This window comes from Drosophila obscura, unplaced genomic scaffold, assembly GCF_018151105.1.
Source record: "Drosophila obscura isolate BZ-5 IFL unplaced genomic scaffold, ASM1815110v1 contig_96, whole genome shotgun sequence".
NCBI lineage: Eukaryota > Metazoa > Arthropoda > Insecta > Diptera > Drosophilidae > Drosophila > Drosophila obscura.
This window is the reverse complement of record NW_024542890.1, coordinates 1,233,055-1,250,306: the sequence shown is the minus strand read 5'-3', so window position 1 is coordinate 1,250,306 and position 17,252 is coordinate 1,233,055. Positions and strand designations below refer to the sequence as shown.

Here is a 17,252-nt window from a genome sequence, read left to right as displayed (position 1 = left end):
GGATGTGTCGATTTTAGTTGGGTTCAGGTTTGTGGGCAAGACAACAATTAAAGCACCCATACCACTTACGCTTATTAATCTCATAAACTCCGCTCGATGCTAAATGATTCGTTCGTGATCGTTATCGTTATCGTGATCGAATTGTAAATATCAAAAATAATTTTTGGTCAGTATTTGGAAATTTGGGTTGGGTTGAGGTTGAGATTTGGGTTTGGGTTTGGGTTTAGGTTTAGGTTTAGGTTGAGGGGGAACCGAATGAGTTTCCCAGTTAGGCGCACCGAATATGAATTTCCATTTATTTTTGTTTCGTGGGCAGAACCGAAAATCAAAGGGGTAGAAAACGAAAAAAAACGAAAGAAATATAAGGAAGAAAAAAAGAGAGTACAAAAACAATTAAAAAATTAAATTAAATATACATAGTAGATCTCGATATTGGTATGCTGGTGTTCGTACTGGCTAAGATGCTAGGGCAAAAGTGGTTTTCTATACAATAATTGCTAAAAGATATATGTATGTAATGCAGAAGCTGTGAACTTGTTGACTGAGCTCTCGATTCAATGATTCAATTTCGATTGAACCATTGAGCGTTGAATTGTTTGGATTTTGGAATAGATTCATCGCTGAATTGATTAATTAACTTATCCAACGAATGGGTAGCTATTCGATTGAGCAGTTCACCAACTGATCACAGCATCCTTTCCTATAACTAATAAAAATCGAAAACTGAAAAGGTTCCATTATGGTTAGAAAATTTTAGTCACAGATCTCTGTACAGCATTTGGCAATTGTTTATATACAATTAATTGAGTGAGAGTAAAACTAGATGTACTATGAGTACTATATGTAGAAGATCAGGAGAAACGGAAAACGTAACGCTGGAGTGGTTTGAAGGTTGTTTGGTTTGGCCCGAACCCCGAAATGTTACGTTACACGGAGGGTTATCTGGGAGCAGCGTACCCAAGGAGTATGTATATATATCCATGGTATCGGTTCAGGTGGCTCAAACCAATCAACCTTCCCCAACACAAAATTTGATAGAGATAGAGAGAGAGAGAGAGAGAGAGATAGAGGTGGCAAGGTACCAAAGCTTGGTTAGTAGTTATCGACTAACTGGATATTATATACGTAAGATTTAAATTATTTAACTAATCAGAGCAGACATAGAGATCGTAAATGGTAAACCTAGGAGTTGGATGTGCACAGAAAGTTTCATTGCTTCCGCACTTCCGCTTTCGCTTTCGCTTTCGTTCAGTTCCAATATCAGGAGACATTCCGCATCGTGGAACCAGAGGGTTCCGTATATAATTACATACATACATATGTATGTATGTATGTGTGGGGATCCTAGTTAATGTTATGAAATCTGTGGCGTTCACTTACAACGTCGTCCATCGGTTATCACCTGTTCGCAGTCATCGAAGCTCTGCGTTATGGGACACCTCCAGAGGGCGCCCGAGTGCGAGGTGTTCGGCTGTCGATTGTGATCCAGGGGGGCTCCCACCAGCAGGCTGAAACACAGAAATCAGATCGTTAGAAACTATAAGCATATAAAACAAATACACATACATATACATATATACATATGTAATGGAATGGCTTGGGAGCGAGAGGAGGGCCAACCGCAAAAGTTCGCATCGGGTTCGAGCGAAAATTCAAGCGATCTGCGGTCAGTGCTTGGTTTTTCGCTAATTGCGGGTCTGTCTGCTTGGTTGGGGGTACAGGGTAGGGGTAGGGGTAGGGGTAGGGGGTACGGGGTACGGGTATGGGGCTCGCCGTTCTGTAATCGATTTGTAGGTGGGCACTGAGACGCGGCCCACGACAATCGCGACTTGGTTCAATGCACTGCGCTTCGCGCGCTTTTCGGGGCTTGGCCCTGCCAAAATGTAATTACTCGAGGCGATAAACGTGTGCAGTGTGCTGAAGGGACAGGGACAGGGAGAGGGGATGGATAAGATTGTGGTTAGTGGGAGGGGGGGGCAGCTGGCGGTAAGATGTGAGTGTGGGAGTCACGGAGCAGTTGCTGGGCGCGTCTGCACGAAAGATGGAGCTAATGAGCAGGCCCCGGAGTAGGGTTGGGGGCCACGAATAAGCGAGGGAGTAGCGAAGATGCAGAATGGGTGGGGCAGAGAAGAAAGAATAGGAACCAAAGAAGAAAGAATCAAGCGAATGGCGAGCTAAAGAAGAAAGCAAGAAGCGGCACAGAAGAGACGAAAATGAGCAGAAACTGTTGCAAGAAAGGCAACAGAGAGAAGACAGCAGAGAGGAGAGAGAGGGAAAAAACAAAATAGTGCAAAGAGGCAAAGGAGGCCTAGAAACGGTCAAAAGGAAGACAAGGAAGTGGCTTGAGGGGAATGGAGTGGAGAGGGAAGCATGCAACGCTGCACCCACGCTCTCGCCCGCAGTCGCGGACTCGCGCACTCGCTTAACGTGTTCAACATGAATGTTCATTATCCTGGCGGCAGCCGTAAGCTCAGCCATAACCGACAGCAACAGCAACACTAAAGACAACAACAACAGCAACAACAACTGAGTTGCAGCAACGAGCGACAACTGCAATAGCGACAACAACAGGAATTGCATGTACGACAACAAACGAAACACGAAGGCGAGGAGTGGGTTTATGGCGGCCATTAAGTGGCACCTACACACAACACTCTCACAGATACAAACCAATGCACACACACACACACACCATTGGGCACAGCAGCAAGAAAGAGTAAAACAAAAAAAAAAACAAAAAAGAAATCTTTAAGTGCCTGAAAGGCAAAACTGGTGGCCAAATTGCCAGCAAGCGAACCGAGGGCCAACCGAGGGGCGGTGTGGCAGGATGAGGAGGAAGCTCCTCCGTATGGTATGTATGGATAGGTGGGCGGGGGGCGGCTTGGTGGGGGGGAATTGGCATCGTCTTCCAGTTTATGGGCGTGTTCAAAGTTATCGCTTTTGTCACCACACAATTGACACATTAAACGACGAAAAACAACGAAAAACCCTCAAGAAAATGCCATCTCAGGGAGAAGGAGAGAGGAAGGGAGGGAGAGCAGTCGAGGGGTTGAGGTTGGAGATTAGATTGGATTAACTAGAACTTGCGAAAGGTTCTGCGATCTCTCAGCACTTAATCAAAGAATGGAACGAAGGCAAGGCACAGGAAACGAGAAACCGAAATAAGGCTAAGCCAATCCCCATCCATTCCTCAAACCCCAAAGAACTAGACCTAAGTGAAATAAGCAGGGAAATATTTAAAGTACTCAGCACTAAAAATGTGAAAATAAAATAAAATAATAATAAATAAATAAATAATAATAAAATAAAATATAAATGGATATAAAATATAAATAATCCACAAAAAGTGTTTAAGTTAAACGCAAAGGAAAAAGGAGCATCGTCGCATTTGTTTGGAAAATTCTATTCGAGTTCTAGAAGATCTGGAAGAACTTCGCCCTCATTAGAAGTGTTATACATAGCCTAAGGTTCAATCCGAGTTCATCCATCGAATGGGCCTCGAATGGCTCTGCGTCTGCGTCTAGGTCTGCCCATTCTGCTTTCTACCTGTCTGCAAGGCGAGTGTCTGGATTTTGGTGTTGTGGCCATTAGCGTTGACACCCGTTGACCAACACTAAACAGCAAAGAGTTGCAACATTCCCAGTTCCATTGAACCCAAACTAAATTAACCCCGTCCAAACGAAGCCTATCCCAACCTGACCCAGCCCGATCCGATCCGATCAGACCCTGCTCATTCTCGCTGGTTTTATGGACTTTCGTGTCAGGTTGGTCCATGTCTTTGCTGGGTGCTTTGAGGGCTGTGCTCATTTAGCAGGTTGCTAGTTTTCGGTAATGAAATGCTAACTAGGGAGGGAAGAGGGAGAACGATAGAAACTTGGACGGCCGAAGCCTGACATAAATCTGGTCACAAATGCCGCTGGCCCATAAATCTTTGGCCTAGCGGAGAGTCCATAAAGCAGCTTTAATGAACTCCCACCGGCTCCGACCAGACGGAATTCCATTCTCATCCCATTGCATTTGGTGTGGCACAGTTCGGCATTGAAGTTCTTTGATTCAGAAATGGTGGCTCGACCCAGTCCGAGCTCGTTTTATGGCACTTGCCACTTAGCTTATCAATTAGCAGCCAGCTAGAAGAAAGCAGGCAGGGAGCTGGTCCGGCTAGGGCCGTTTGGCAGTGGGATTTCGGATCAATTATCGCGGCCAAATGGATGAAAGGCTGCTCTGATCAGCTCTGCTCAGCTCTGCTCGACTTGCAGCCAGCCTAAACAGCAATTATAATTTATAAACCCCGCTGTTGGCTGATGGGCGACGTCTGATGAACTCTGAGAGTTGCATCTCGGTGCGCTGGGGGACCCTTTGCGACGTCTTAGAATGCGTTTAATTAAATTTGAACATTAATTGCCGCATTAGGGCATCGCGCGTGTCGTTTCAATTGCCCCACTCCCAGAGCTACAAAGAACCCTTTCAAGTGGCCTCACTTCTGGTTGGTTCGGTTTGGTTTGGTTTGGTTTGCTTCGGGGAGCAATCAAGCCGAGGCGTCCCCATCCCTGCCCAGAATCATCGCCCCCAGCACCCCCCATTCACCCCCATTCTCTGCCCGCAGCTGGAGAGACTCTTGTAAGAATTTGATTGTTTGATTGCTGGATTGAAGTGGCAGTGTGGCAGAGTGGTGGAATGGAGAGTGGCAGAGTGGTGGAATGGTGGAGTGAAGTGCGGAGCAAAGGGCTCTAATCGAGGAATTGAATTAATTTCGATGCACGAGCGGCGCAACGGGTGGAGAGCTGAGCTAAATTGCATACTGAAATGCAACATGCATCAGATATGTATCGGATATGCATTGTACCTTGGACATATCATTCTGTGGATGGATCATATTCCATGGAAAGCCAATGGGGACTTCACCCAGTTAACTTTAAAAACTAATTCTGTTTTTTTTTGATATTTTTAGATTTATTTTTTTAATTCTGCCACTCCCAAAGCAAATAATAATAAACTCTGCCCGAAATCGCATTTGCCCGAATTCTGAGTACTTTCTGTTGACTGTTCAGACTGTTCCCCATGCCTCATGCCCCACATGCCCCATGCCCCCTAAGAACCACTCCTTCCTGATGCTTAGCCCCCTCCCAGTCGGCCAGCTGTGTTTGTCTTGTCGATGTTTTCTTTCGACTCTCTTGCCCTTTTTTTTTTCGACTGGCTCGACTCTTTTGCTGCCATTCTGTTTGTGTGTCTTATTAGTCATGATTATCACAAGTGTTTCCAAGTGTTCGGGGCATCGATTCCCCCTTCCCCCCACCACACCCTTTGCTTGGCTTAAGTGCTGCAGCATCGACCCGAGTGGCCGGGAACCCATCCCATTCCCATCTGCAATCCCCAATCCCCAATCCCATTTTCATCTACATATTTATTTATTATCATTTGCCCCAGCACAAATACAAAATTTCATTTAATTTTCATCGCTTCTGCCCTGTCCACTATCATCCCCATCCCATGCCCCATTCTTCTCTCCTTAGCATAAATATTTATGCTTCTTTTCGAGACAGAGTCCCCGAGGGACTCATTTCTGTTCTCCGTCCCAACAGATTCTGATCTGTGCTGATCTGTTCTGGGTTCTGTCCTCTGGCTTGTGGGTCCTCGAATTCGATTTATTCGAATTTATTCCAATGGCATCTCTATCATATTTGCAGAACGGAACGCTGATTGCGCTGAGGTGTCACCAGGTGAGCCTCTGAGTATCTAATTAGGCCGTAGGCCAATCGAGGTTAGTCACGTCCTGTTAGCCGGCACTCACAATGGGGTCTCTCAGCGCCGTTTTCCCTCTGCTTTCCAGTGAAAATTGAGGCGAGGTTGAGCAGAGGAAAACGTGATTTGCAGGATACTTCCTGCTGCGACAGGATGAAGTTATCTAGCTGAGGATGAGGGCGAGGCTGTGCTCTGCTGTGCTGTGGATGAGGTACCTGGGCTCTTGTTACCTGTCAGATCGAATGGGGCGATAGGCGACATGCGGTGTTGCTTACCTGCAGCTGTCATGCAGGGGAAGCCAGCAGAGGTGCCAGCGGAGAAGCGGGTAAGCGGAGATGAAGAAGCTGAAGAGGATGATGCCAGGAGTGGGGCACAGTTAGCAAACGGCGCAGCCTTTGCGTCAAATCGGAATGTGGTCGACTGTGGATTGACGACGATTGCCCACACTCCACTGCTGCCACGGCTGCCACTGCTGCCTCCTACATTTTAGCGAAGCTGCGAGCCGAGCTAAACTGACAGCCAAAGTAACCAAAATCAAATTACGAAAATAGAAACAGAAACCGGCCAAAGAAATGCCGCCAAGTGCCAGCAAAGGCCAGCAAGCAACGAGCAGGCAACTGAATTACCAATGCCTAATTCAATTTACGCATTACTGTAAGTCAACGACGAGGGCGAGGGCGATGGCGATGACGATGGGGATTGACAGGCATCCATCAAACACGAGAGTGAGCACGAACGGAGGGGATACTCGAACTCAATTGTAGGAGTGGGAAATCCTAATCCCAAAATGAGACGCAAAACTCAGGGAAATCTGTGGAAACTCAATGAAATTGGAACACTGTTTGAAGTGTAATAAAAGAGCGGAACGGCAGTGGAGTGGAATCGAAACAAATGGAAATATGTAACATATCAAGGGCACCCAGCAAGAGCTTGTCCTTTGGATATACATGGTGAAGAAAGACGATCTTTGAGTTTAGTTGATATGCATATTCGTATTTACACAATATATTCGAATATAAGCATTTGGAACACTGGAAAGGGGAAGAGGTAGAGGTGGTTAGGGGTACCAAATATGGAAACGCTTTGTTTACTCTGAATGGGGATTATATTCTGTAAATATCACATTTTGAGTTAAATTTGTCACTGGGTTGTAACAACTTGTTCGCGGGGATCATCATCTTTTCTTTTACACTTTGCTTAGCAATTATTTCCACTCGATAATATTCCCTGCAGTTCATTCCATCCTGTAGACTGTTCCCCGCGTTCCACATAAATTCGTTTCATTGCGTTCATTCCTATTTACTACAATTAAGTGCCATTCGTTTGCCCATTCATTCCATTACAAACGAGTAATTCTCTTAAACGATGAGCAACTCTGTTCCATGTCACAGCCCTCTCAGATTTATGGATCTCTCAAGGCAAGTAAACCTAGCCCAATGAATAACCCGAGAGATTTGTCACTTCACAGGAACTACAAAATATATCTAACACCAAACTGTAAAAGCGAAAATGATTCCAATAAATTTGTCGGCTTTTCTTTCTTTCAGAAATCTGTGGGAGTGGGAGTCTTGGGCCTCCAGGGCGACTCCAACTTAAAATTCAAGACGGGCAGTCACCGGAGGCGCATAATTTGATGGGATTTGGTTAAGTCATCCACATCCATTGTCAGGGTCAGGCAGGGAGGGAGGGGCGAGTGCTGGGTTGGGCGTGGCATGTCAAGGTGTCGCCATGACGCGCGTGTCCAAAAAAAGCCGAGGAGATTTCGTGGCCGAATGAAGTCATGTTCCTCAAGGGTTTTTCTATACTTAATTAATTTTGTATATATGTACATAGATACATAGATAGCTATGGATGCCATTAGCTTGTCATGCATTTGGAAGTGCTTGGGACTGCTTCCGCGGATGTTTCAATTTGCACACTGGCCAAATCCATAATGGGAGGCAGGCACGCGCTTCCGCTGCGGGTCAAGCATATAAAATGCGTCCATTAACTTGCCGCCCTGCCCCATAGGAAGCAGAAGCCACACCAGCAGGCTGCAGAAGCGTCGAAGCCGCCAAAAAAATTGAGCTTCGGCCTAGGACCGAGGCGGGAAACACCCTGACAGAGTATAAAAGTTGCGGCAGTCTTGGACGAGAGATCTAAGTTAGTTCATGGCTATACTCGTATGCAGTGCCAATTTCTGATAAACTAGGGCTACAAGCAAAAGCTGCAAACTACGCATATTACCAGCATACTCCCTCCCTCCCTCCCTCCACTTCCTACTGAGCGCTGAGCTGGCCTCGCTCCATATTTGATTGGGTCATCGCTCACGGCTCGTTAATTTGGCCAACCGAATGGGAAATTGATACAGGAAATGCAGCTGGGCGGGGTCTAGCCGGTACCTCTACCTCTGCCCCCCTTACGGACTAACTTTGTGTGGGACTTTAGGTTCGACCCAGTTCGAGATATAGAAGATCTGACTGCGTCGCGTTGCGTCGCTTCTGATTAATTGTGGGTCAACACAGATGCAGATGCAGATACAGATACAGATGATGTGTGTTATGAAAGTAAATATATGTAAATACATACATATGTGTGTATGTATGTTGTGTGTGTATGGCTAACCACTGGAGCGTTAAATTGCCACAGTAGCAGTAGCTGGGCACCCGCTTAACCGACTTAACCGCCTTCCATCCAACCAGCGATCCGATCCGATGCGATGCGATCCATTCATCCATCTCTGGGACACTAATACCCCATCCCCATCCCCATTCCCTTCCCAGCCAGCAGACGTAACCCAAGTAGCACAAATTGGCCCGCTGGTTATCTGGTGGCTTTTTAGCTTATCGCTTTTTTGTGTGGTGTGGTTTGGTTTGGTTTTATTTTGTTCCTCTCTTTTTTTTGGGCTTTGGAAAAGCGCCCCATTCGCCCCATCGATGGCAACAAATTTCATTTCCATTTCCCCCCTGACACTCCGCCATGAGTTTCCATTATGAGAATTGATGGCAAGGTCAAGCGATGGGTTCAGCGCTGGGAAATTTGTCTTTCTGGGAAGTGCGCAGGCGCAGGAGCAGCCACAGCCACAGCCGATTCCTTCTCCGCTGTTGATCATATTTGACCTCCGTTGCAGGCTCTGCTTCTGCTTCTGTATCTAATTTAACCTTTCCTTGCAGTTCCGAGGGGGCCTTTGATGGGTATTCGGTGGGTAATGCAGAGGTTGTGGGTGATTATGTCCACAGTTTCCACAGTTGACGCAGGCCCTGCCTAAACCTCTGTATTGTTTTGTATAGTACCCCCTTCGTCAGTCACCTAAGCCTCTGATTCAGACGCTGCCCCCACCTCCCAATTGACATTGTGTGGGGCTCTTTCCCACTCTCCATCGCTCTCCCTTGATCATGGGCTTGTTCGATCATAAATTGTTGAAAAACAAATTGTTGTTGCCTTCGGTTGTTTGGAGTGTGGAAGGGGTTGAGTTGGGGGGTTACCAGCAGAGATGTGATTAATTCGATAAGTTGAACGATAAATATCGCTTGTCACTTAATGGATGCCATCCCGTAAATCGTTATCGTTCAGAGCTGTTCAGCAAGGAAGACTTATTAAAGAGAGCGATCATTAAGGTTTTTGTTTTTGCTTGCCTAATCTATTGGGCGATCAATCGATTGGCATTCCATGGCGTCATTAGATCACTACGTATCGATAACCTCAATAAGCTGGGGCTTGCGAGTGATTGATTCACTATACGATGAACCCCACAGATCGGAGGTGTTAATCAATTTTTGGCATTTTTGTTTTAAGTCCAGTCTGTTAGCGAGTGAATATATAAAATCTATAGCTATTACAGTTGATCTGGGGAAGAGCACAACATTCAACTTTGTACGTTAACCGTTTGGGGAGCAGATGAAATGGACATAAACTGTATAATGCAATGATCTGAGCTAATAGCACCGAACAGCTTGAAGAGATTCATTCACAGCATAGTCAAGGTCAAATTTACGAAATGCTCATCCCTGATGCTCAGACCCATTGGGGCATGCATACATACATACATACATACATACATACATACATACACATATGTAAGCCCATACGGATGGACCGTCGTAAAACCGTTTTGACGAAAGTCCAAGTCACTAAGCAAGTTGCGCAAGGCGGCGGAGACGAAGACGCGAAGAGACAGAGACCCCAGAGACAGGTCGGATCATCAGGTCAGGTCAGGGTTGGGCAACACAATACTCATATATGTATGTATGTGCATATGTGGCTGTGTTTTTATACGGGTGTTGTATAGCACATGGATGGCAATGACATGGCGACAATAAAAGTCTTAGCACGCCCATGAAGAAGAGCTTGGGCAAATAAGACTAAGGGAGAGGGAGAGGAGAGGAGAAGAAGGAAAAGGAAAAGAAGAGGGAGACGGGCAGCGGACAAGACTTTGGCATATTTAAACATAATTTCGTTTTTTATTATCCTTTCATGACAAAGGCCAAGCCGCTCCATAAACAAATACACAAACGAACACATACGTATGTGTGTATACATATGTATGTATGTACATACGCAGAACTCTTGGAGACAATGACAGTTAATAGCGGTCGCTAAGTGGAAGAGAGCAAGAGAGCCAGAGAGAGAGAGAGAGAGAGAGAGGCAATGAAGTGGTTGAGGATGGTGAGAAAAGGAACCGGTGTTTAGGGAAATACCGGGCATAGGTAAACATACATATGTATGTATGTAGGTACCTGTGTATGCATGTAAATGCTCTGGCAGGTAAATTATGAAAAACAAAACGAGAAGATGGAGAAGAAATATGAGAAAGAGCAGCACAGGGCTAAAGGGGGCAGCACAGGGAATATATGCAGAGACGGAGGAACATCAGATTGATCAACAGAGAATAGCAAGGGGGGCAGGACAGTCGAATCGGAAGAGGAAATGGAAATGGAAGAAGCAGCACAAGTACCAGAGAGGTATGCAAGGTGTTCAAATTTAAATACATATTAGCATGCCTTCGGAACACGAAAAGCGATCAATATGTACATACATAAAGAAGGTGAGGAAATCCCGATTGAATAGCTTTTATTTTACTCCCCCGCTCCATTTGTATTCTGCGTGAGAGCGCATTTAAATGCTTAGAACAGAATTCGGAAAGTGTTCTACACGCGCACGTGTATAACAGTGGCTGGCTGCACTAGAATGTTCAGTTTTGTTTTGCCTGCTGTTTACCCACAGAAACGCACTAAAAACATGTGAATATATGCGTGCCGATCCTTGGATTAAGCGAAGAGGCCGAGCAACAGGCCTGGAGCAGAGCGAGTCGTACATGCCATACATACCTATGTAGATATGTATGCACATATGTACATGTGTATGTAGCAGCAGCAGCAAACGGGATAAAAGGATAAAAGCCACAAGGGAAACGTGCGCCTACATATTTATGTATGTATGTACCTACATAATCTGACTGCCAGAGCAGGAGGATATCAGGCTGGAGAGTGAGCATTGCTTTTAATTCTCTTGTTCTTTGAATTTGAAATGAATTGGCATGGCCACTCCACTCCACTCCACTCCACTCGATTCCATTGCCAGGGACTGGACCCTCCTGGACCGCGTGCAAGCGGGATACCATACCGCCGCCGCTAACGCTGCCGTCGGCTGACATGAGAGCCATGCCACACACAGTGACAGAAAACAGAGACACAGGTAGGGCCAGGTAGCCGGATACCGCTTAGGCGGGGGCGGGGGCGTGGGCGTGTGCTCCACACGAAATTGATACGAGGCCACACCGAAGGTGTACAGGGGTGGGGCGTGCCGGGTGGGGGGGTGTGAGATAAAGAACAGGAGTGCGATGCGATGCGATGAGGTGGTGGTGGGGTTGCACAATGGACTTGAGACCAAAAACATTCCTAATTTGACACAGCGCTGATACTCTGACGAGTCCAAAAAATGCCATCCGCCATATGGTATGCGACTGTAAATATATATATATCTACGGATACCGATCCAATGACGGAGCTATAGCTCTAAAGGATGAAGAGGCTATACCAGGCTGGGACAAAATTTGACCAAAAAATTCGTTTTTTGTTTTTCCAAGGGGACACCCCCCAATTCTGTTCTTTGTTATTCAATAAAATTATACAATTTTTTTCAAATTTTTAGTTTAAAGTTTGGGGGTTGCTACCACGAAAAGAAAATACACTTTTTTGGTTATATACACATACATTAAAAAAAAATTTGAATTCGTCGGTTTTTTCAAATAATATTGAAACTTAGAAACTATTTCATATTGATAATAAGATATTTTTAATTTTTTTTTTAGTTACTGTTAAAAATTTAACGATTGGTGAAAATCAAGAAGTTCAGGTGAGGTTGATATATTTAGTTAACTTGTTCGCAAAAACTTGAGCAGGTTTTCTACTGCCAATAACTGATTAATGACGATATGAATGGTATCAATATACTTATGCAAAAGATTTCACCAATTATCCAACTCATTCAGCAAAATAATTTTGTTTGAATTTTCTTAATTAAAATTTTTTGTAAAATTCGGTAGCAACCTCTAAAAAATTAAAAAAAATAACAACATGAAAATTACTATTAAATCCAAGGTAACAAAACTAGGGGGTCCCGTTTAAATTTCGAAAAAAAAATTGTTTGGCCCAGCCTAGGCTATACATATCTGGGTGTACTTGGTATTACCTAATGTTCGATAAGATAACCGATAATTGTCGCATTCGTAAGCATGATCGATGATATCGCTATCGATGCCTTACCCCCTCCCATCCATTCGTAATCTAATTATCGCACTCTCTCTCCCTCTCTCGCTCTCTCTCCCTGTCCCCCACCACCCTCTCTTAGATGCCGCCCCACCCCAGCAGTCGGCACTCTTCCAGGGGGAATGCGGGTGCTGTAAGTCAGTGTCATATAAATTTTAATTATGTCACCATAAACTAAATGAAACGACGCAACGCAACGCCCCGCCGCGCCCCACGCGACCATGGAAATAAACCGCTAAAACAAAAAGAAACAGCAAAAGCGAAAATAAGCAAGAAACTCCAGCTTGGGCGTCGCTGGTTTAGGCACCCTGCAGATCCGATCCATCATTCCAGTGGCATCCGACTTAACCCCGATAACATTTAACCGATGAAAATATCAAATAAATGAATTTAAAACTGAAATATTAGGAAACAAAATAACTCCTAATCGATAATCGATATGGACTGGCGGATTCTGTACCTTTGGATTGGCTTTCCCTCCGCTCAAAATCATCATTGTGGTGCATACTCCCTTTGCAAGGGTATAGCAATTCTGCGTGCGTCTGCGTTTTGTGCGTCCGTCGCTGTTGTTGCTGCTCTCTTTGTCTCTTGTTTCACTTTGTCTGTTTTATTCGCTTTTTTTCGTACTATTTTGGTGTTTTGCTTTTCTGTGGTGTGCGCATAAAATTTGCATAAATTACACGCGACCCGACACTGACAAGTAAATTCGCTTTGCAAGCCACCCCACCCCTTCCACCACCATCCACACCCCGCACTCCGCAGTCCACCCCTTTAGCCAGACCAGCACACTCGCAGCGTCAGCGACAGCGACAGAGTTTTCTGTTTTGGGCCATTATGTTAATGGCTTTCAATTGAGGAACTCGTCAAAAATGAAAATTCTATCCATGAATAAATTTTATTTGTTTGGGAAAATTTTCAATTTAATTTGCGGCTCATGTGGGTGAGTGAGTGGTCGCATGCATGCGGATGGGGGGGCGGTGGAGGAGAGTCTGGATAAATGTTTAAGATTTTGTTACGGATCTTGGGCCATAGGAGCTGAAGCAAAAACCAAACAGCAAACAAAATACGAAAGAAAAGATTACTTCGAGGGTACAGCAAGAACCATTGAAGAGCTGCCATTGAAGACTGATCGCTCGAAAGGACTGTAGACAGATTGTTCAGTAATAATACGTAATGAAATATATAAAGCTCTAGTTACATAAATATGTAAATACATATATGTATGTATGTATAGCTTTTTAATGGAATTAAATTTTGCTGAATATCACTGAACTTTATTAAGCACCACCACACCAGACCATCGACTACCGTGACATACTCGTACCATTAAAGTAGTTGACAAAGGCCCGACGCAACCTTCCCAGTATGCTCAGACTGGCCGTTTCCATGCTCCCTTCCGCCTCCTCAGCAGCCTGCTGCTCCTCTGGGCGTGGCATGCGACCCATTCGCCACCGCAGCTGGAATTGGCTCACGACGAGCCGTTGGGCGAGCAGACGGCCCCTCTGGAGGTGCTCCGACGAGCCGAACCTCAGCTCGATGCCGTGCGGCAGCTGATGGATGGCGGTCAGATGGCAGAAGCGCATGAAGATGTACAGGATGCGGACGGCATCGGCGGAGTCAAAGCCGTACAGGCTGAGCCAGTAGTTGCGGCGTCGACGCCCGAACTGCACTGAATCGCGTGATCGCTCCACATCGTCATCCTCATCCTCATCCCCAGCCCGAGTTTGAGCTGTTTCCGCTTCGTCTTCTGTTCCGGCCAACTCTGCGCTTTCCATCGCCGCTCAACTGCCCTGCGCGTGCGCCTGCACCTGCGCTGCATGTGCCTGTGCGTGCTAGCTCGAGAAAAAGAGGATCTATCGACGCTAAATTTGATTGACGGAGTTCCTTTGGCTGCCTACGATTTGGAATTCTTATCGGAAATTACTAAAAAAAAAAAAACAAAAAACAAATGGTATCGTATCAATGCGAGAGGGACACGGAGAGTGATAGATGACAGCTGTTCAAACATCTGCCAAATAGATATGGAAGCTGATACTCGTACGCATCAGGGCCAGCCACATGCTACACTTCCTGCCCTGCCCTGCCCCCTTGCTACTGCTCGATAGACATTGGAATTGGGTCAAGCATTTTGGGGGCCATGTGCTTGTGGCTGCCCCAGCCGCAGCCGCAGCCACAGCCCCATCCCCAATACCCTTCCACTGTAAGTAGCCCTGATAGCCACTATCAGTAGGTTGGGTCTGCAGCCCTACATGGCCCCCACCCCCCCCAGTACAGCGTCGCATACATACATATGTATGTATGTATATAAGTGAAACGAATGCGCGCGCCCACTCGGAATATGTATGTATATTCGGAGTAATCATAATTGTTATGGCGGTTGTTATTGAACTCTAATCCGTATCGCCTCATTTTACGGATGGAATGCCCAAGAGTCTGTTCATAAATATTGCGGCCCTATTACTTGTCGTACAGTGAGTGCTGTTTGTTGTTTGATCGGCATGGGAAATCGCATCCGGGGGTTGGGGGGCCTGGAATTTTGAATTTGATTCGATTTGGTTAACAGTTTACAGTCGGCCCTCGCTTAACCTCATGTCAAGCGGATATATGGATTCGGTACAAAAGAAGGGGTTACGTTATAGCCGTGTAAGACCGATTTCGTACTAAAAGGGTTCGTGTTAAGCGAGGGCCAGCTGTACTTCCAAAAGTTTACACTGAGAACGCGTGAACTGAATTGTATGCAACGAGTCAGTACACAGCTACAGTGGCACCATTTAGCATGTGCACGCACTGCCATTCCCTATCAATTTCAAAAGAAAAGTGGGAGGGGTCTGAACGTAGCGGCGTCTAGTGCCATTTCGTACAACAAGATTCTATGGTTTGCAATAATTGAATCAGCTCCATGCATTTTCATTATTCTGAGTGCAGCTGTAGCTGGGGGAAAGTCCACAGAGTTGTGTGGCCCACTGTGGGCATGGTTATCTTCGGGACGCCCACACAGTCCTGCATTCCGCTACAAAGTTTTATCCGTTATTTTGCCTGCCTGCCCGTGCCTGCCCGTGCCTGCAGTCCTGCCATCGATCTGGTCCGCTCCCCTCTGCTCTGCACCCACTCTTTCCTGCTCTGCCCTCTCTATGCACTCTGTCACGTTTTGGCGACGGCTGTGCAAAATATTCTCCAATAATTATGTTGGCTCTGCGAAATTGGAGCAGAGGCAGCGACAAAAAGAGCGTGAGAGCGAGAGAGCGAGAGAGAAAGCGCACACCCTGATGGTTGGAAACTGTAAAAAAAAGGGCGCGCAGGCACGGAATCTGATCTGTCGGAATGCTCAATTAACTCGCTGAATTCTTGGGTCACAATAGCCACATAAAATTTCCAGCGAATTTTCAGTGGGTGCACTGAAAATTTATCGCTTTTGCCCGAGCTGTCAACCTGATGAGCGTCTACATGGCAGCCCAACAACTGGCCAAACAATGCGCAGTGGCTGCTGTCCACTCCACTCTGACTCTGACTCCCTGCTCCCCACTCCCCACTCCCCCCACCGACTCAGACTGCAGTCAAACATACGAGTACAAATACTCGTATGACTAAAACTGCAACTCGAACTCGAACTCCTGTCCTGTCCTGTCCTGTCCAGGCGAATGCTCGTTAAAAGTGCTCAAATTTGAATTTCAAATGCGTTTGTTGTTTGCTTGTTTCTACGAGTATACCCTTCCACGGAGAAGGTATGCTGATTTGGTGATCTTCGCACAAAATGCTTGCACTAAGCCATGAGTAGTAAGTACGATGTTGTGGGGAATCAATTCTAAGAAAGCTAAACAATGTGCACACACATTGGCAAATAGTCAAGTGTTTGTTTTAAAACCTAACCAAATGTGTCTTCAGGTTTTTACAAATCGAAAGACTTTTAGGCAGAGCCACCAGCTCAAAAGTAGATACATAAATACGAAAGATTTCCCAATGGCTTACGAATCGAAAGAGTATGCAAAGATTCAGGAGTGCAATTCAGTGGCTGCTGTGGACATTTTTGCAGCTCCTCAGGCAGAAGTCTGCCGGTTGTCAGCGGAAGTGTTGATGAATTTATTTGTCAAAATTGCTTTTGAAGCTGACTTAATACACGTACGAGTACTCAGGTAATGAATCCACCACCACCAAGCCTGTATGTACTCCTCCCCCACAAAGCCGGCGGCTCGTCACGGCGGGCCATGTCCGCATGTCCACGTGTCCCACATGTCCATGTCCGTTGATTGACATTTAAATGCGAGCTGTCAGTGCGGTCCCCTTATGGTATTCTCTATCAAAACGTACCCGCACACACACACACACACACAAGTGAGTATTGTTCTCAAAGGCAACAGAAATCTCCACGAAATCTCAATTGTTGTGCCTTAATTAATCACAGCTGCAGCTAATGGGTTAAACACACATATGTACGTACCTGCAAAGAGAGAAAAAAAACATTCAAAAACTCAATAATTATATTATTTTGATAGTGAAAACAGATGCATCGACTGACGGGGACAGACAGAGACAAAGAGGAAGCCAGCGCGGGGCTGACAAAGCATCTGCATTCATCACAAAAAGCAGAGATGAAAAAACAAAAAAATAAAAATAAAACACAACAAGGAAGAAAACGCCACAATCGATATTCCGACTATGCGATACCCGCTACTCAGATGCGACCTTCTTTAAAATAAATGAACGAGGAGGAGTATGCAAAGAGCACTCTCAAAATACTCGTATGACTGTAATAATTTTGATAAGAATTTT

At 45.6% G+C, this 17,252-nt stretch overlaps 2 protein-coding genes across 3 annotated transcripts in view; both read right to left on the bottom strand.

The window, feature by feature from the left end:
- The window catches only part of LOC111070392 (integrin alpha-PS1), a 49,942-nt gene that overhangs the window by 9,860 nt on the left and 22,830 nt on the right, over positions 1–17,252 (bottom strand). The window contains exons 2-3 of one of the 2 annotated variants that reach the window (XM_022360893.2): positions 1,381–1,508; positions 70–99 (exon numbers count right to left, since the gene is read on the bottom strand). In XM_022360893.2, coding sequence (XP_022216585.2) covers positions 70–99; positions 1,381–1,508 — 158 coding nt within the window. The remainder of the gene's footprint in view (positions 1–69; positions 100–1,380; positions 1,509–17,252) is intronic. The other variant, XM_022360894.2, reaches the window with a different exon arrangement.
- Positions 13,722–14,391, bottom strand: LOC111070393. Its single transcript, XM_022360895.2, has one exon. It carries the CDS (start codon positions 14,258–14,260, stop codon positions 13,790–13,792), a length of 471 nt encoding a protein of 156 aa, XP_022216587.2. The 5' UTR covers positions 14,261–14,391; the 3' UTR covers positions 13,722–13,789.

Excerpts from the sequence above, each read along its gene's own strand:
- LOC111070393 (XM_022360895.2), bottom strand. The coding sequence starts at position 14,260 with ATGGAAAGCGCAGAGTTGGCCGGAACAGAAGACGAAGCGGAAACAGCT.